General features: G+C 41.4%; 1 protein-coding gene across 6 annotated transcripts in view; it reads left to right on the forward strand.

Annotated features, from left to right (window-relative positions):
• Positions 1-20,345, forward strand: part of LOC138926293 (uncharacterized) — a 184,057-nt gene that overhangs the window by 132,037 nt on the left and 31,675 nt on the right. The window contains exon 7 of one of the 6 annotated variants that reach the window (XM_070279964.1): positions 2,906-3,041. The exons of the other annotated variants lie outside the window; for them this stretch is intronic. Coding sequence (XP_070136065.1) covers positions 2,906-2,941 — 36 coding nt within the window. The 3' untranslated portion in view covers positions 2,942-3,041. Of the gene's footprint in view, positions 1-2,905; positions 3,042-20,345 lie in introns of those variants that run through there. 6 annotated transcript variants of the gene reach the window in all.

Raw genomic sequence — 20,345 nt, forward strand, 5'->3', positions numbered from 1 at the left:
GTGCAGGGAAAATTTGTATTGGGATGAAAGTCTTTCCCAATCCCTTCTCTCTGAGTGTCTGCAATTCTGTTCCAGTTTTGGTCAAAGTTTGCCAACTCGTTTTCCGCATTACAGAGAGTATTCGCCTATATTTACAAATTTTGCCACCGGATCCGGCATGAAGGCCAGGACAAGGTCATATGCGGGCCCTTATGAGTTCCGAATCGTTGGACGAAATTCAAGGATGCCTCTTCATCCACATCATCTTTTAAAAGCTGGATCCTGCAACAAAGGCCATGAGGGAAAACCTCTCGCAGGAAGCAGTGCTGACAGCCTTCCAACTTGGGAATCTCTGATTCTTGGAGAAAAGGGGTCGTACCCTTGATATTGTGGATTCGGTCTTAGTTCCGCATCTTACAGTGAATCAGGTGAGCCGACGTAAGCCATTTAATAATCGATCGTGGGCGATTAGGTCTCCCAGCGGAATTTAATTCAATTTGTTAAATTTAAAAAAGCGTTGATATACTTCACAAGTCGATAAGAGATGATTTGATTAGATTTATCGAAGCTTTATAAAAGCTCTACGATCAGCTGATCATCAGCTGTGAACGGACAAACACACCATATTTTAAACGAGCTTTACAAAATTCTTTGTTCTTGTGCGCATTGACTTCAAGTAACGCCTTTTTCTATCCTTTTTTTATTTTGGCCTGGCCTTTTTATATGCTTTTCATTTTTGTGTAAAGTGCTGAAAAGGGGGTCAACCACCGGTGAACAACCCGGGCAGCCCAAGGGAACATCGCCAGGATCAGTACGGGGGGTTGGGGGGAAAGGTGAAAGCCAGTTACCGTGGGTTCTGGCGAAGGGCTACCCGTGGGAGGACGGAATCTACGTGGAACGTAACGGTGGCAGGTGAAAGGGTAAACGGCGCCACCCGGGGGAAGAAGGAATCGACGTGGAACGTAACGGGTCCCGGGGCAACGTTGGGAAAGTAGTCCAGTGGGGAATCAGCACGATGCGCAGGCGTGCCTTAGAAAGTGTGGCGGGGTGAGCGGCAAGGAGCAGAGGGGGGGGTTGCGACGAAGAGAGCAACGGGCCCTGGAAGCCCACCGGTGCACCACGCACCAGCAGCAGAGATCCGTGGCCGGGGGAGACGAGGGGCCACGGACAGCGACCCGCCAACGGGAAAGTGGCGTGATTCTGGAAGCAGGATTAACGGCAGGAGCAGAATCCAGGAGGATTAACGGGCGCTCCAGTCAGTATAAAAGGAGGCCCACTGGAGCGGCTCGGGACGAGTCTTTTTAGGAAGCTTGTAGCGTTGAGTTGGAGGACCGCCTGTGGAGAGTCCGCCATTCCAGTGTTAGAGCGTTCCTAAAAGGATTCGGGTTTTGTTGAGTTGAAGGACCGCCTTCGGAGAGTCCGACAGCCAAGCGCAAAGAGAACGAATAAGAAAATAAGGAAAGGATCCATTTCTGGACCTTCCTCCGGAAATCCAGGGTCGTGTAGACGAGTTGGTTCATTCCCGAACACGGCAGGTAGCCTTGCAAGGAAGTGAGGAAAGGATAAAGTCTGGCGTATGCCTTACCGACTCCTGAAATCATAACCAACAGGCGTGGTCCTGCGAGACAAGGATAGACCAACTCGAGATCGCACGCCCGGTGTACACGAGACGTAAAGGACGAGACACAAGACAGAACCAGGGTGGGGAGACCGAGTTGAGCCACTCCCGAACACGGCAGGTAGCCTTGCAAGGAAGTGAGGAAAGGATAAAGTCTGGCGTATGCCTTACCGACTCCTGGAATCGCAACCAACAGGCGTGGTCCTGCGAAACAAGGATCGGCCGACTCAAGGACTCGCGTCCAAGTCACAGACCAAGTGAGAACACCCTGGTCACCAGCCCCGCCACTACAAACTCGGGTCCGCCGGAGCGTATGCACGGTGTCCCGGTGTAGCGGAAGCGCGACAATACGATCAGGCACACGGCGGCTTCCAAACCTGGCACCGGAGCGTATGCACGGTGTCCCGGTGTAGCGGAGACGTCACACGGCAACTTCCAAACCTGGCGCCGGAGCGTATGCACGGTGTCCCGGTGTAGCGGAGACGTCACACGGCAACTTCCAAACCTGGCGCCGGAGCGTATGCACGGTGTCCCGGTGTAGCGAAGGCGGCAGTCAGCAAACAAACTCCCAAACCTGGCACCAGAGCGTATGCACGGTGTTCCGGTGTAGCGGAGGCGACCGACCGCAGCCAACCGTCAGATCAGTCGTAGTCGACCCAAGGGGGTGTTTTCTCAAGGTCAAAGGGCAGAAGGTAGCGGAATCGCTGGCAGCGCGGCGACAGGAGTACCATCGGCGACGGAGTAACGGCGGCGACGGAACAGCGGCAGCGTATCCCGGACAACCCGCATAGGACGCCGACGACGGAGCCAACAGGAACGGAAGGAGCAACGAATAAAAGAGAAAGAAAGCCTTTTGTAGTGTAAAGAGCTCTCAAAATAAAGAGTGTGGAAACTTCAAGCTATTTGTATTACTTTCTGGGTTTGGGCAATCACGTCGAATCTATAAATTTGGTTGAACGGATCCGCGAAACTCTGTGAGCTAGCCGCGGCAAATTGTGGCGATCAGCAGCAGAAAAGACAGTTCGTTACAAATTGTTACTTTTATTGTGAAATTTGTGCGGGAAAGATGTCAAAAAAAATGTACAAGCAAAAGTTTCGTGATTCATGGCTAAATCAACCGGATCTGGTGCAGTGGATGTGTCGTGCAAATGCAGAAGTTCAGCGTGTTATTAGCCAAGCTAATTTGGTAAAAACCAAATGGCGCAACCGACTGCAAATAGAAACTTTAAATGCGATTTTATCGATCAGATAAATATTTTAATAGTCTTTTGTTTCACAAATTTATTTAAATTGTTTTTTCTTTTTTAGGTTTGGGCTACGCCGGAAAGGCGTATGTTGCCATGAATATGAAATTACTAAGCAACATTCAAAAATGATTGGAAGCAACCAATCTACAAAAAATCAAAGATTAGAAGCTTGCAATGATGACATTGACGATGTTCTAAACGATTTGGCCACCAATAAAGAGTTATATTAAATAAAATTTATGGAAAAAATATTTTGTCTGGTTTTTTTCCTTTTTTTTTAATTTTTGTCCTTTTCTATTCTTTTTTTATAATCAATCTAGCCTTTTTCTGTAACAAGCTGACGGCAACACTGGATTGTATGGCCTCTTATTTGAGAGTTGTATTTGCTTTTAAGATGCGGTCAAGAATTGTGACAATTCTAGTTTATGCCGTGAGACACCATTGCACAGTGGTTGCGCCCGTAGGCCATAAATCGAAAAATCGACTTGAAAATAATTATTCAAAATGTAAATAATTTGTCTCTAAATTGACCACATTTTGTCATTGCAAGCTAGTTTTTTCCGGAAATCTAACGGGACATTCTAAAAATAGAATGCAAAGTGTGAACACGTGTTCAATTTTGCTGCTGCAGCTACGTTAGTGAACTTTTCGTCAAAACAAAAGTGAAGTTCAAAAATTCACCAAATTTAATTATTTAAAATGCATTTTAAAGTTGAAGGTATTATCTTTAATAAATAGGTTTTATGAAATTTATCTGACTAATTAAATTTTTTTTGTGTATTTTAGATTTATTTACTCTTTTTTGTCTTTTTTGTGAACGTCTGTTTCATGTTTAGTTAAAGTTTTAGTTGTGATCCCACGAAATACCACAAATAGTATGTATGTATGTTAATTTGTTCGTCTGACTTTTAGGGTATGCCTAAAATCAGCTGCAGATGCAGATGTTAATATAATCGGAAAAATACTGATGCTATCTAGCGTTTGCCAAGGGAAAGTTTTTCCTTATTAGGAAGCTTGTAGCGTTGAGTTGGAGGACCGCCTGTGGAGAGTCCGCCATTCAAGTGTTAGAGCGTTCCTAAAAGGATTCGGGTTTTGTTGAGTTGAAGGACCGCCTTCGGAGAGTCCGACAGCCAAGCGCAAGGAGAACGAATAAGAAAATAAGGAAAGGATCCATTTCTGGACCTTCCTCCGGAAATCCAGGGTCGTGTAGACGAGTTGGTTCATTCCCGAACACGGCAGGTAGCCTTGCAAGGAAGTGAGGAAAGGATAAAGTCTGGCGTATGCCTTACCGACTCCTGAAATCATAACCAACAGGCGTGGTCCTGCGAGACAAGGATAGACCAACTCGAGATCGCACGCCCGGTGTACACGAGACGTAAAGGACGAGACACAAGACAGAACCAGGGTGGGGAGACCGAGTTGAGCCACTCCCGAACACGGCAGGTAGCCTTGCAAGAAAGTGAGGAAAGGATAAAGTCTGGCGTATGCCTTACCGACTCCTGGAATCGCAACCAACAGGCGTGGTCCTGCGAAACAAGGATCGGCCGACTCAAGGACTCGCGTCCAAGTCACAGACCAAGTGAGAACACCCTGGTCACCAGCCCCGCCACTACAAACTCGGGTCCGCCGGAGCGTATGCACCGTGTCCCGGTGTAGCGGAAGCGCGACAATACGATCAGGCACACGGCGGCTTCCAAACCTGGCACCGGAGCGTATGCACGGTGTCCCGGTGTAGCGGAGACGTCACACGGCAACTTCCAAACCTGGCGCCGGAGCGTATGCACGGTGTCCCGGTGTAGCGGAGACGTCACACGGCAACTTCCAAACCTGGCGCCGGAGCGTATGCACGGTGTCCCGGTGTAGCGAAGGCGGCAGTCAGCAAACAAACTCCCAAACCTGGCACCAGAGCGTATGCACGGTGTTCCGGTGTAGCGGAGGCGACCGACCGCAGCCAACCGTCAGATCAGTCGTAGTCGACCCAAGGGGGTGTTTTCTCAAGGTCAAAGGGCAGAAGGTAGCGGAATCGCTGGCAGCGCGGCGACAGGAGTACCATCGGCGACGGAGTAACGGCGGCGACGGAACAGCGGCAGCGTATCCCGGACAACCCGCATAGGACGCCGACGACGGAGCCAACAGGAACGGAAGGAGCAACGAATAAAAGAGAAAGAAAGCCTTTTGTAGTGTAAAGAGCTCTCAAAATAAAGAGTGTGGAAACTTCAAGCTATTTGTATTACTTTCTGGGTTTGGGCAATCACGTCGAATCTATAAATTTGGTGGAACGGATCCGCGAAACTCTGTGAGCTAGCCGCGGCAAATTGTGGCGATCAGCAGCAGAAAAGACAGTTCGTTACAAATTGTTACTTTTATTGTGAAATTTGTGCGGGAAAGATGTCAAAAAAAATGTACAAGCAAAAGTTTCGTGATTCATGGCTAAATCAACCGGATCTGGTGCAGTGGATGTGTCGTGCAAATGCAGAAGTTCAGCGTGTTATTAGCCAAGCTAATTTGGTAAAAACCAAATGGCGCAACCGACTGCAAATAGAAACTTTAAATGCGATTTTATCGATCAGATAAATATTTTAATAGTCTTTTGTTTCACAAATTTATTTAAATTGTTTTTTCTTTTTTAGGTTTGGGCTACGCCGGAAAGGCGTATGTTGCCATGAATATGAAATTACTAAGCAACATTCAAAAATGATTGGAAGCAACCAATCTACAAAAAATCAAAGATTAGAAGCTTGCAATGATGACATTGACGATCTAAACGATTTGGCCACCAATAAAGAGTTATATTAAATAAAATTTATGGAAAAAATATTTTGTCTGGTTTTTTTCCTTTTTTTTTAATTTTTGTCCTTTTCTATTCTTTTTTTATAATCAATCTAGCCTTTTTCTGTAACAAGCTGACGGCAACACTGGATTGTATGGCCTCTTATTTGAGAGTTGTATTTGCTTTTAAGATGCGGTCAAGAATTGTGACAATTCTAGTTTATGCCGTGAGACACCATTGCACAGTGGTTGCGCCCGTAGGCCATAAATCGAAAAATCGACTTGAAAATAATTATTCAAAATGTAAATAATTTGTCTCTAAATTGACCACATTTTGTCATTGCAAGCTAGTTTTTTCCGGAAATCTAACGGGACATTCTAAAAATAGAATGCAAAGTGTGAACACGTGTTCAATTTTGCTGCTGCAGCTACGTTAGTGAACTTTTCGTCAAAACAAAAGTGAAGTTCAAAAATTCACCAAATTTAATTATTTAAAATGCATTTTAAAGTTGAAGGTATTATCTTTAATAAATAGGTTTTATGAAATTTATCTGACTAATTAAATTTTTTTTGTGTATTTTAGATTTATTTACTCTTTTTTGTCTTTTTTGTGAACGTCTGTTTCATGTTTAGTTAAAGTTTTAGTTGTGATCCCACGAAATACCACAAATAGTATGTATGTATGTTAATTTGTTCGTCTGACTTTTAGGGTATGCCTAAAATCAGCTGCAGATGCAGATGTTAATATAATCGGAAAAATACTAAAGCTATCTAGCGTTTGCCAAGGGAAAGTTTTTCCTTATTAGGAAGCTTGTAGCGTTGAGTTGGAGGACCGCCTGTGGAGAGTCCGCCATTCAAGTGTTAGAGCGTTCCTAAAAGGATTCGGGTTTTGTTGAGTTGAAGGACCGCCTTCGGAGAGTCCGACAGCCAAGCGCAAGGAGAACGAATAAGAAAATAAGGAAAGGATCCATTTCTGGACCTTCCTCCGGAAATCCAGGGTCGTGTAGACGAGTTGGTTCATTCCCGAACACGGCAGGTAGCCTTGCAAGGAAGTGAGGAAAGGATAAAGTCTGGCGTATGCCTTACCGACTCCTGAAATCATAACCAACAGGCGTGGTCCTGCGAGACAAGGATAGACCAACTCGAGATCGCACGCCCGGTGTACACGAGACGTAAAGGACGAGACACAAGACAGAACCAGGGTGGGGAGACCGAGTTGAGCCACTCCCGAACACGGCAGGTAGCCTTGCAAGGAAGTGAGGAAAGGATAAAGTCTGGCGTATGCCTTACCGACTCCTGGAATCGCAACCAACAGGCGTGGTCCTGCGAAACAAGGATCGGCCGACTCAAGGACTCGCGTCCAAGTCACAGACCAAGTGAGAACACCCTGGTCACCAGCCCCGCCACTACAAACTCGGGTCCGCCGGAGCGTATGCACGGTGTCCCGGTGTAGCGGAAGCGCGACAATACGATCAGGCACACGGCGGCTTCCAAACCTGGCACCGGAGCGTATGCACGGTGTCCCGGTGTAGCGGAGACGTCACACGGCAACTTCCAAACCTGGCGCCGGAGCGTATGCACGGTGTCCCGGTGTAGCGGAGACGTCACACGGCAACTTCCAAACCTGGCGCCGGAGCGTATGCACGGTGTCCCGGTGTAGCGAAGGCGGCAGTCAGCAAACAAACTCCCAAACCTGGCACCAGAGCGTATGCACGGTGTTCCGGTGTAGCGGAGGCGACCGACCGCAGCCAACCGTCAGATCAGTCGTAGTCGACCCAAGGGGGTGTTTTCTCAAGGTCAAAGGGCAGAAGGTAGCGGAATCGCTGGCAGCGCGGCGACAGGAGTACCATCGGCGACGGAGTAACGGCGGCGACGGAACAGCGGCAGCGTATCCCGGACAACCCGCATAGGACGCCGACGACGGAGCCAACAGGAACGGAAGGAGCAACGAATAAAAGAGAAAGAAAGCCTTTTGTAGTGTAAAGAGCTCTCAAAATAAAGAGTGTGGAAACTTCAAGCTATTTGTATTACTTTCTGGGTTTGGGCAATCACGTCGAATCTATAAATTTGGTGGAACGGATCCGCGAAACTCTGTGAGCTAGCCGCGGCAAATTGTGGCGATCAGCAGCAGAAAAGACAGTTCGTTACAAATTGTTACTTTTATTGTGAAATTTGTGCGGGAAAGATGTCAAAAAAAATGTACAAGCAAAAGTTTCGTGATTCATGGCTAAATCAACCGGATCTGGTGCAGTGGATGTGTCGTGCAAATGCAGAAGTTCAGCGTGTTATTAGCCAAGCTAATTTGGTAAAAACCAAATGGCGCAACCGACTGCAAATAGAAACTTTAAATGCGATTTTATCGATCAGATAAATATTTTAATAGTCTTTTGTTTCACAAATTTATTTAAATTGTTTTTTCTTTTTTAGGTTTGGGCTACGCCGGAAAGGCGTATGTTGCCATGAATATGAAATTACTAAGCAACATTCAAAAATGATTGGAAGCAACCAATCTACAACAAATCAAAGATTAGAAGCTTGCAATGATGACATTGACGATGTTCTAAACGATTTGGCCACCAATAAAGAGTTATATTAAATAAAATTTATGGAAAAAATATTTTGTCTGGTTTTTTTCCTTTTTTTTTAATTTTTGTCCTTTTCTATTCTTTTTTTATAATCAATCTAGCCTTTTTCTGTAACAAGCTGACGGCAACACTGGATTGTATGGCCTCTTATTTGAGAGTTGTATTTGCTTTTAAGATGCGGTCAAGAATTGTGACAATTCTAGTTTATGCCGTGAGACACCATTGCACAGTGGTTGCGCCCGTAGGCCATAAATCGAAAAATCGACTTGAAAATAATTATTCAAAATGTAAATAATTTGTCTCTAAATTGACCACATTTTGTCATTGCAAGCTAGTTTTTTCCGGAAATCTAACGGGACATTCTAAAAATAGAATGCAAAGTGTGAACACGTGTTCAATTTTGCTGCTGCAGCTACGTTAGTGAACTTTTCGTCAAAACAAAAGTGAAGTTCAAAAATTCACCAAATTTAATTATTTAAAATGCATTTTAAAGTTGAAGGTATTATCTTTAATAAATAGGTTTTATGAAATTTATCTGACTAATTAAATTTTTATACCCTTGCAGAGGGTATTATAATTTTGTCCAAAAGTGTGCAACGCAGTGAAGGAGACATCTCCGACCCTATAAAGTATATATATTCTTGATCAGGATCACCTCCTGAGTTGATATGAGCATGTCCGTCTGTCCGTCTGTCCGTCTGTCTGTTTCTACGCAAACTAGTCTCTCAGTTTTAAAGCTATCGTCTTGAAACTTTGCACACACCCTTCTTTCCTTTGCACGCAGTATATAAGTCGGAACGGCCCGGATCGGCCGACTATATCCTATAGCTGCCATATAACTGATTGATCGGAAATGGTATAACTTTGGTGTTTTTAGAGTTAGAGAGTTCAAATTTGACATGAGAGCTATTTTTGGCAAAATAATACGACATGCCAAATTTCATAAGGATCGGCCGACTATATCCTATAGCTGCCATATAACTCAACGATCGGAAATGACCCAACTTTCGTGTTTTTGAAGATAGAAAGCTGGAATTTAGTACAGACTCTATTTTTGGTTAGTTGATCCAACCTACCAAATTTCATTAGGATCGGCCGACTATATCCTATAGCTGCCATATAACTGAACGATCGGAAATGACCCAACTTTTGTGTTTTTGAAGATAGAAAGCTGGAACTTGGTACAGATTATATTTTGATCCATCCTACCAAATTTCATAAGGATCGGCCAACTATATCCGATGTTTGCGATATATATCCGGTTTTAGCTGCAAGGGTATATAAACTTCGGCTCCGCCCGAAGTTAGCTTTCCTTTCTTGTTTTTGTGTATTTTAGATTTATTTACTCTTTTTTGTCTTTTTTGTGAACGTCTGTTTCATGTTTAGTTAAAGTTTTAGTTGTGATCCCACGAAATACCACAAATAGTATGTATGTATGTTAATTTGTTCGTCTGACTTTTAGGGTATGCCTAAAATCAGCTGCAGATGCAGATGTTAATATAATCGGAAAAATACTGATGCTATCTAGCGTTTGCCAAGGGAAAGTTTTTCCTTATTGTGCTTTTGTTTTGTTCTCGTCGCTCGTGTTTGTAATGTTTTTGAAATATTTCTATTTACTTATATCATTGAAATTCACTTTTTAGGAGATTCCCATAAGTGTGCATTTACACGACAATATATTTTTAATCTTTGGTGTGCAGAAGGTGTCACCAACGCTGGAAGATTAAAAAAAAATATTGAAGTTAGGCAAGAGCAAATTGAAAAGAACGGTTACATTCCCGAGCTAAGCCAACTACCAAAACAAATTGATTGCATATGCAAAAGAATTGCTACTTTTTGGAATAGATACAAACGGAAGAAAACTGCAATTATGCAATATTAATCAAGTTGATTATCAGACTACTTTTGTCTTCTGATCCATTTATTACAGGACTAAGGAAATTACCTTGCAAATTTAAGTCCAATTTAAAGAAATCAAGTTTAGATTTGTTAGAAGATTTTGATTAACTATTATGTTTTCTTTGTTTTTTTGATTTAATTTATGTTTTTTTATTTTATTTGATATGGCTCCTAATTTGTTTAAAAAAGTATATTATTATTAATGTGTTTGAATATTACTTAAAACTGGTACTTATTTCTGTTTAAAATTTTTGCTATGACAGCTGTATGATATAGTTTTCCGATTTGGACTATATTTTGCAAGCATGTATAAAACTGGCCACACGCATAAAATTTGTTTGGTTGGTTTACATATCTTGAAAAACAAAAAAGTTTTTCCTACTATATACTTATTATTACCCTATCGTTCCATTGGCAGCTATATGATATAGTCGTACGATATGGCCAATTTTTGTACTATGCATTTCAAATATTTTTGTAGAATTTTGGTGTAAATTTCGTTACAATATCTGAACTAGAAGTATTTATTAGACTGTTGTGCTAAGTACGATGTTGTGCGATAAGTTATTTATCGCACAACAGCAATTATCTTTTAGTCTTAGCTTTCGTTTATCAAAATTATTTGCTGAAATGGGTTCTTTTTCTAATCCGTATATATAAGTAAATTCGGTACGTAGTTTAATGAGAGTACTTTTGAACATTGAGGGAACATTTTTTGTTAGCTTTAATAAAACTTCCTTTTTTCTATTTTCATGTTTTTTTGTTTTGGACTAATTGATAGTTTTCTAATGATTCGAACTCAATTTTGAAAATGTTTAAAATTTTATTATTGTAGGTTGTATTTAACATTCGAACAAATGTTTTGCTTGAATCAGTTATAGTGCTGGCTATAGCTATATTTCATCTATCCACTGATTATTAACAAGGATTTCTTTGTGAGGGGTGTATACATATAAATTTATTCAAATTTGTCTCATGACTTCGGATTGTGCTAGGATAATTAATTTATTATTAATTGAATGTGCAAGTGGAATAATTATGTCTTGATTGAAAAATTATGATCAAGCTATCAACCAAACTTGATCTCTTTAAAAGTTAAGTTCTCAATTAAATTAATTTATGAAGTCAATTCCTAATTCCCACATGGTACTGGGAAGTCCTCGCTTACTGTACGGAAAAAAATGGGATTATGAATTTTCCTGTTTGTATTTCTAGCGTTAGACCTTGAGATTCATGAGTACCTTCTCCTATACCAGGCATTCTTTGTCGGATCAGGCATCAAACAACTATTAGGTTTAAATAATAAATTAATAAAGTACGTATTGTTAGTCGCAAGCCGACTCCTTCAGGCCGCTCGGCTTCAGGCCGTCCAGTTTCATATGCCGCCAAATAAAGATTTTTACAACGTTTTTAAATCAACTGCATTATGACTATTAATTTATTGTCATTGGAAAATATCAATGAACATACATTGGTGACCAATATTGGTCGCAATATTTCGGTTTTTCCTACTCTCTTTGTTTTTGCCTCCATTGCCGAGCTAAGCAAGAACAATTGCATAGTTTCTCAGATTTCGTACCAATACGAAAGCACTTGGTTTTGTATTGCCGAAAACTTTTTACTGCAAAAAACTTTTCACTTCATATTATTTTTTTTTCTATTTTTATATTTTATTTACAAGTTTTAATTTTTGTTTCATTAATATTTTTTTTTATAAAAAATTTTTTCTATTAAAAATTGAAGAATAATATTTTACACTCTACCGACATGACTTGCAAACAAAATTTCTCGCTCCAATGTATTGGTGATTTTTTGCATTGGAGTTGGAGTTTGCTCTGCCCTATGCTGAGCTTGGGCACCCCTGGATTATAATAATAAACAAAATAAAATATGTAATATATTATACATAAAGACATGAAAATAATCGGTAGTTCGCATAAGTGCATATACATACTTATGTTCCACAACGCAAGTTCATTCGCCCGCGCATAGACTTCATATATATATACGTTCCACAATTCCGCTGCGGTTCTAAGCGCACAGTGGGACGTATCATGTTCGCCGCAAGCAAATAAATAAAACCGTTGCTTAATATTTCGGGCTCATGTGAAAGAGATTCTGGGCCTCTTCCTATTGGAAAATTGCTCAATAGCAGCTCTTCGAAGGCTTTCGGACAAATTCAATACCCATATGCGAGCCTTGAAGAATTTGGGTACGTCAAATCAGATCGCCAGCTGCATCATCGTCCAGGTGATTCTTCAAAAGTTGGACCCAGCTACCCAGGCTAAGTGGAAGGAAAGTCAAAATTCTTCAAGATCAGACGCCATCGATGCCATTGGAAATCCATGGCCGAATTTTTTGAGCAGCGATGTAGGACGCTGGAGGCTATGGACGTGGCCATGGCTGCATAGGCCCCGGGCGCTCAGGTGGGAAGGCGTCGAGGTGCAAATAACAGTAGATTCATTGTTACTAATTCGCTTCCCTCTGCCTGTACTTTGTGCGGTGGATTGTCCATGAAATGCCTGTCCCCCGATTTCTGTCAATGGTCCCTGAGATCCGTCTTGAAGAGGCTTGGCGACTCGGGTTTTGTCGGAAGAGTCTCCAAACGGGTCATCACATGCGTAAGTGCTTATGTTAATTTTCGCAGTTGTGGAAGGGATCATCACAGCCTACTGCATTTTCTGGAACCGCAGTCTTTTAGCGGCCAGCCTTTGGTTGGTGAGCCGAGCCTATAGCCTCTTCACCGTCCACTGCTAATGAACTAGTTGCACACGGACGCAGCGGTGATATAAATTTGCTTGCTACAGCGAACATTCTTGTCACGCTGGATCCTTTGTTCCATGCCGAGCTCTGTTGGATTCTGGATCGCAAGTGCACGTGATCCCTTCCCGGTCTCAGGTATTGGTGATACCGGCTTTGCGACAGACTTAGTTGATTTTCGATTCTCTGTTGGTGTTGATGTTCTCCTGATGTCCCACTGCTCCGAATATCGCCGCCAATATCACGGTCCTAGCTTCAGTTTGGATGTCTCCAGTTGGAATATTCCTGGCAATCTTTCTTTGGCTGATCCTGAATTTTTCCGTCCACAGCGCATCAATCTTCTTATCGGAGCCATTTTTTTTATGAGCTGCTGCGTGTTGGGCAAATTCAGCTCTCCGCCGGCCTGCCGTTGCTGCAGAAAACACAACTTGGGTAGGTCGTGTGTGGGGGCGGTTCACAAGTCCAGAGAAGGGCGCTCATTTCCACTGCCCACAAGAATGTTCCGAAGAGCGCAAATATGGTGGATGATCGTTTAGATTGGTTGCTCCGCCATTTTTGGGAAATCGAACACTGCTCCGAGCCTATTGTGAAGCGGACGAAGGAGGAGCTAGATTGCGATGCGCATTTCGTGCAACGGTGCTGGATTCCGGCGCTTACGCTGTGAGATTTTCGTTAAAATGCAGTTCTAAGTTGCTGGGAGAATCTGACTTCCCAGCCGTTCGACGATTTCTCTCCCTCAAAAAGAAGCTCTGCTGCCGTCCTCAATTGAAGGAGCAATATGCTGCTTTCATAAGGGAGTATTGGAAGTTGGGTCATATGTCTCCAGTCCCTGCTGATGCGAGCGTCACACGCCAGTACTTTCTACGACACCATTGTGTCTTAAGGAGGACAGTTCAACAACCAAACTCAGGGTTGTTTCTCATGGATTTACTGTCACCACTTCTGGATATTCATTGTATGACGTGTTGATATCTGGCCCTGTTATTCAGCCAAAGATACTGCATATTCTGTTAAGGTTCCGATGCCATCGGGTGGCTATTACTGGAGATATTTGTATAATGTATCGTTGCGTCTGGGTTTTTCCTGAGGACAGCTATCTTCAGTGTATTCTTTGGCGGGATTCCACCCAGGATAAGTTACAGGTTTTTAAGCTGGATACTGTCACCTATGGAACTAAGCCTGCCTCATTTTTATTTTATATGCCAATCAATTGGCAGAGGATGAACAATTAATGTTTCCAAAAGGGCCAAAAACATCCGGAATCCTTGCCAAAGGCAAATTTCCGTTCAGGAAGTGGTGCTTCAATTTTGCTGACGTGCTGGATAAGATGCCTGAAGAAGATCGGGAGTCTTTCCTAAGGTTCGATGATGGTAGCAATTTCATAAAGATTCTGGGTGTCGCTTGGGATCCTGCAACTGACCACTTGCTATTTTCGTTTGAAGGAATTCAGTTAACCTCAAAGGCTACTAGGCGCATCGTTCTGTCTTCAGTCGCTCGGCTGTATCACCCATAAGGCCTTGTCGGTCCTGTTATTGCAATGGTGAAGATCTATTTCCAGAAGCTGTACCGTGAGAAGTTTTCCTAGGATGAAAGTGTTCCTCAAGCTCTTCACTACGACTGGAATATGGTTTTTGGCAGCTTTGCTAGTGCGCAGCGCCCCGAGTTCCCTAGATAGGCGCTAACATCAAAATTCAAGGTGGAGATCCATGGATTCTGTGACGCCAGCATTGATGCGTATGGTGCTTGCGTTTATGTCGTGTCCAAGGGCACAGGTTTGCCAGCTATTTACTCTGCTCGAAGTCTGTTATAGGGAGTTATCGGGAGCCGGGTTGTTGGCTCGACTTATGTCAGAAGTAGCACAGCTGAAGGTCTACGTTGGAAAGAATTTTTGCTGGTTCAATTTTGCTGTGGCTCTGTCTTGGATTCAAGAAGAATCCTCTCGGTTTAATATTTCCTAATGCAATGGTTTCTCCTTGGAGCCCAAGATGAGTGGTCAACTGCGGTCCCATCTAAGAGATCGACCCTGGAGTTACGTGCAAGGTTCCTGCTCATTTGGTCTCCGTACGTGGATATAACAGCAGTTTCTAAGTACGATAATTCGTTTCCAGCACTGCAGAGGGTATTCGCTTACGTGTACAAGTTTTCTAAACGAATTTGCCACAAAGGTGTCACGGCTAGCGATATAAAATCTGGAACACAGCTGTTATTGTGACTAGTGCAGCATGTGCATTTTTGGGAGGACATAAAGGCGCTTCAAAATGGAAAGGAGATCGTGGTATCCAGTGCACTTGCCTCATCCTCTCCTTTTTTAAAAAAAACTTGATCTGTTGCGTGTAGACGTTCGCCTAAAAAATTCGTCATTGGATTTTGATAGTCAGCATCCAATCATAATTCCAAGAAACCATCCAGTTACGCTGGTTATAATTGTTAATTTACATGAGCGAAACTTACATACGGAACCTTGCACGCTGTTGGCAAACATTCGGTCCCAATATTGGCCAATTGGGGAAGAAAAACGGTGACGAAGGCTTCGGGACTAAGCCTCACTTGCTGGAGAATATTATGGCTGATCTCCCTGCGCAAAGAGTTGCAGAATTGCAGCGGTCGCCGAAGGCCTGAACAAAGTCTGACAACGCAACCAACCTTTGTTGGATCCAAAAACGAGCTCCGATTATTCATAAGCGATAAGAATCAACGGGCGCTGTTGGAGTTTTGCTCTATGGAGTCAATCGAATGGAATTTTATTCCTCCTTGATCTCCGCATTTCGGTGGACTGTGGGAAGCGGGTGTTAAAACAGCCAAGCACCATTTTTACCGGGATGTTGGATCTTCAGTTCTTGGATTCAACCCCTCTCATTTTCCAACCCCAGCTAATTTTTTAACTGGTGGTCAGCTTTATCGAGCCCGATGTCACAATGCTGAAATTCAACCGATTGGACACCTGGCAGCGCGTGTGTTTCCTGCAGCAGTCTTTCTGGTCCCGATGGAAGGAGGACCAGCGCTCCAAATGACGTGCTTCCGGTCCTGCTTTGGCCCTGAACGATGTGGTGCTAGTCAAGGACGAGAACCTATCTCCGATGAAATGGGCGCTTGCGAGAATAATAATGGAATTAAACCCTGGTCGAGATAGAGTCTTGCGAGTGGCGGTGTAGTTGTCGATTGGTTCATTTGCAAATAAGCAATAAATATCATTATATTTTAAAAGTGTTGGAAAATGACGGCGAATGTTTGAGTATTTTGAACAATTTAAAATAATATTGTATTTTGAACAATTAAATTGCATGTGTCGCAAATAGCATCTTTCCCAATCATCTTGAATATTATGAAATATATGGTTGATCGCATCATTCAATGTCCAAAATATTTGAAGGAGCATTCTAGCTTATCTATCAGATATTTCGTTTTGCAATTGGAAATCAAAATCAATCAATAGACGACAGCTTTTTGTTAGTAAAGAAACTATCAAAAGTATTTGAATTTGAATGAACAAATGCATAACCTTTAAAATACTTCGAAACTGAACCGTCCATGTAAAAAATGTCCCTTTGCATGTTATTAAAACAATTCAATTTTTCATTTCATTTTTCAAAATAATGATTTCATTAGCTTGTTTTTTGCTAACGCAGGTACCTTTAAAAAAATTTGTGTCTAGGGATAAATTGCGGGGGAAAGTAAAAATAGGGTTGATTGGAGCAATATGAATAAAAATGTTTATATATTTAGTGTAGATTCTACTATAACTGGTTTTATTAATGCGAAAGAGGTAAGAGTGAAGCAGTTGGAAGTCTGTACGCGAAGGATTTGGCTAACTCTTTAGCTGTGGCGAGATGATAAAAACTTTTAAAAGGAGTTGATTTAATAAGGCCTAACCCTTTTCTCAGGTGAAAATTTGCAAGGGAATTGATAATATTTAGAGCTGCATTAGACAAGTTAGCTAATGAGGAACAGGCGTACTCAAACCTAGATCTAATAAAAGCTTTAAAAAAATAAGGGATTAGGATGAACTCCGAAGTGACAACCACTAAGCATTTGTATAAACATATTTGTTTCATTTAATTTTGAAATAAAATTTTTTAACCTGTGGTACAGACGAGTTGTTAGAACATTATTTAAGGCTATGCTATTACACTGTACGTTAAGAGCTCTTATTCTTAGGTTAAAGTATAAAGTGGCTGATTTATTTGCATTAAATGTAAGATTGATTAAATTACACATTTCCATAAGGAGATTAACTTTCTGCTCTAATTTAGATTCAGCCAACGAAAAAACCTTGTCATAGCAGACTAAAAAAATCGTCCGCATACTGTAAAAGAGTACAGTCATGATTGTTGCTTAGATTAAGAAGCTCAAGAGTTTAAAGGTTAAATAGAATATGGCTTAGACAGCTTTCCTGACTAACCCCTTTGTCGACTTTAACCTCTGCCTTGCCCAAAGTTGAATTTCTTTTATTAAGGAAATTTATAATAAATTTAATACGAGAGTGCTTAAAACCCAAATTTACTAATTTTCTACCTAGGATAGGAATTTTGACCGCGTCAAACGCTTTGATTAAATCAAGAACTGCTGCTGTAACGTGGAAGCCACGAGCTTTAAAATTAGCTATAGTGTTGATCACATCATTGATACAATCTGATGTTGAATGGTTTTTCCTAAAAGCATAGGACCTTGGAGGGAGAATATCGTGTCTATTAATATGATTCTCCATACTCGATTTAATTAAGCCCTCTGAACATTTGAAAATTACACTTGCAAGGCAAATACTTAGACTTATAATACATGAAAATAGACTTTTTATACCCTTGCAGAGGGAATTATAATTTTGGTCAAAACTGTGCAACGCAGTGAAGGAGACATCTCCGACCCTATAAAGTATAAATATTCTTGATCAGGATCACCTCCTGAGTTGATATGAGCATGTCCGTCTGTCTGTCTGTTTCTACGCGAACTAGTCTCTCAGTTTTAAAGCTATCGTCTTGAAACTTTGCACGCACCCTTCTTTCCTTTGCACGCAGTATATAAGTCGGAACGACCGGAATCGGCCGACTATATCCTATAGCTGCCATATAACTGATTGATCGGAAATGGTATAACTTTGGTGTTTTTAGAGTTAGAGAGTTCAAATTTTACACGAGCGCTATTTTTGGCAAAAAATATTTTTCTATTTTATTTTCCCTTGCAGAGAGTATTACATGTTTACATTTACTTATTAATTCAACAGTTAACAAAAAAAAAGTGGGAGAACTTTTAAAGTGACATAGTAGGAAAAGTTTATGAGGTCGAATATAATACAAACCTATGTTTCAAATATGTGTATAATAACATCCTCAAAATTGTAACTTATTTAGAAAAATCCGTTTTTCGAGACTTTTTTGCGCTTTAAAATTTCTAAATGCGTAGTCTTAACCCACTTTTAAATTTCCCACGTATTCAATAGTTAGGGTGACCAGGCGTCCGTATTAATACGGACATGTCCGTATTTTCAGCTCTGTGTCCGTTCGTCCGTATTTTTTTGTAAAATGTCCGTATTTTTCGCGTTTTTAACGAAAAAACAGGTTGCACCTGCAATTTTTCCGAAAGGAGTTTCTAGACTTAAACATTCGAAAGCGCCCGCGCTCGCAGCTGACGTAGAGAACGCGCAATTAGTTTAGCACGCGTTAACGGTAAAATGCCCTAGAAATATGGTACGATTGCGTCTGGTTGTTCGGTTTGCTATGTATGTATGCATACTGTCGCGTACATATGTACATTGCTTTTAGCGTTGCTTTGTGTATTTCTGTAACAGCTGACTTTTTTATTCGCTTTATTCTCAATCAGTCAATCAAGAATATGCAAAGTATAATTTCAATATACCGGGGGGGGGGGGGGGGGGGGGATACGACAAAACGGCGGTGTCCGTATTTCCCACCTCAGCTATCTGGTCACCCTATCAATAGTTTAATGTTGTAGCTTTAAAAACAAAAAGATTTTCAATTTTTTTAAACAAAAAGGATAACATTTTTAAAGAAGAAACCGACGTTTTTCCATCGGTTTTTCGGACTTTAACGTAATTTTTTCGGTACAACTTAAAAAAAAAATTTGTCATTTTTGACCCATATATATATTGTCTCACTAAGCCTGAATAAACCTATTAAAAAAGTGTGAAATTTTAAAATCGGTGATTCCAAATCACTGTTGCACTGCACTATGGGGTTTTTGACCTGTTTTTGTGGCATTAATTAATAACTCGGCCAGTTTTGGAGATATCGACATGAAACTTTACCAATCGTTGTTATTTGATCCTAGGCACATATACTATGAAAATCGTTCGGATCAGGAACCATATCCTATAGCTCCCATAGAAACGATCGGGTAAAAGTAAAGATAAATTAATGAATATAGCAATATAGCAATTAAAAATAGATATAGCAATTTTAAACCAACTATGAGTTGGGAACTATGAGTTTAAAATACCGGATTTCAGTGTTTTTCCATACAAATGCCTATAAAAGCTGAAAATGAAAAAAAAAATTCCTTCATACAGTAGTATTAATCTTATTATTCATTTATTTTATTTTCTATATCAATATTATCTAAAAAAAACAAGCTTGAATCGTCAAGTTCGTCATCTTCGAGACAAACATTTTCTTTGTATTTGCACGAAAGCATCTCAATTACCCCAATTGGAAGTGGAAAACTCTGTTGTTTTTTATGCGTCTCGATAAATTAAGGGACGAAATAATTGGATCTGATGTATCCATAGCTCTGTTGAACACATCAGCGAAGGAATGTAATCGGCTGTGCTTTCTTGAGTGGTGAAGCCTGTCCGATGTATACAGCTCGTTTTGGGACTCAGACGCTACTTATCCAAAATAGCCGACTGGAAACACCGTGTTTCACAATACTTTCATTACAAACTGGTGGCTTTTTTCTTTCAAAATTGCATTATTCACATTGTTACTTGCATGGCGTTCAAAAAAACATTGTACAGCCATTTGTTGCTCAGCCCGGTCCTTTTCCAAGCAGCGACCAAATCGGCGTTGGAGAAAGTGTGGTTATCAGAGAACGCCAGCTTGCCACTCGCACAATGAGTGCAGACGAAAAACACCGGTTATTTTAGGCACTCGGGTGTCTTGCATGCACGAAGTTTTGTGCATGAGTATTTACAATGCACGAAACTTCGGGTGTCTGGAAACACCCATGATTTCGGGTGCTTGCCTTTTTTTACCCAGTAAGTTTCTTGTGGGTGGATCGCAGGCACAAACAAAAAACGGATGTGTGGATCGCAGGCACACACAAAAAACGGATGGGTGGATCGCAAGCACAAATAAAAAACGAATGGGTGGAAGAAAGGCACAAAAAGAAGATCATAAAACGATCGTTGGAAAGGGTTTTGTTGTTTTTACTTTTGTATGTTCTAGGTACCCGTGCAGGTCTAGACGCTTAGGAAGTTAGAAAAGGACAGAAAGGAAAGAAAAGGAAAAAGACAAAATCTTCAACGATCATTTTTTT

The sequence above is a fragment of the Drosophila bipectinata genome, chromosome 3L (assembly GCF_030179905.1).
Source record: "Drosophila bipectinata strain 14024-0381.07 chromosome 3L, DbipHiC1v2, whole genome shotgun sequence".
Classification (NCBI taxonomy): domain Eukaryota; kingdom Metazoa; phylum Arthropoda; class Insecta; order Diptera; family Drosophilidae; genus Drosophila; species Drosophila bipectinata.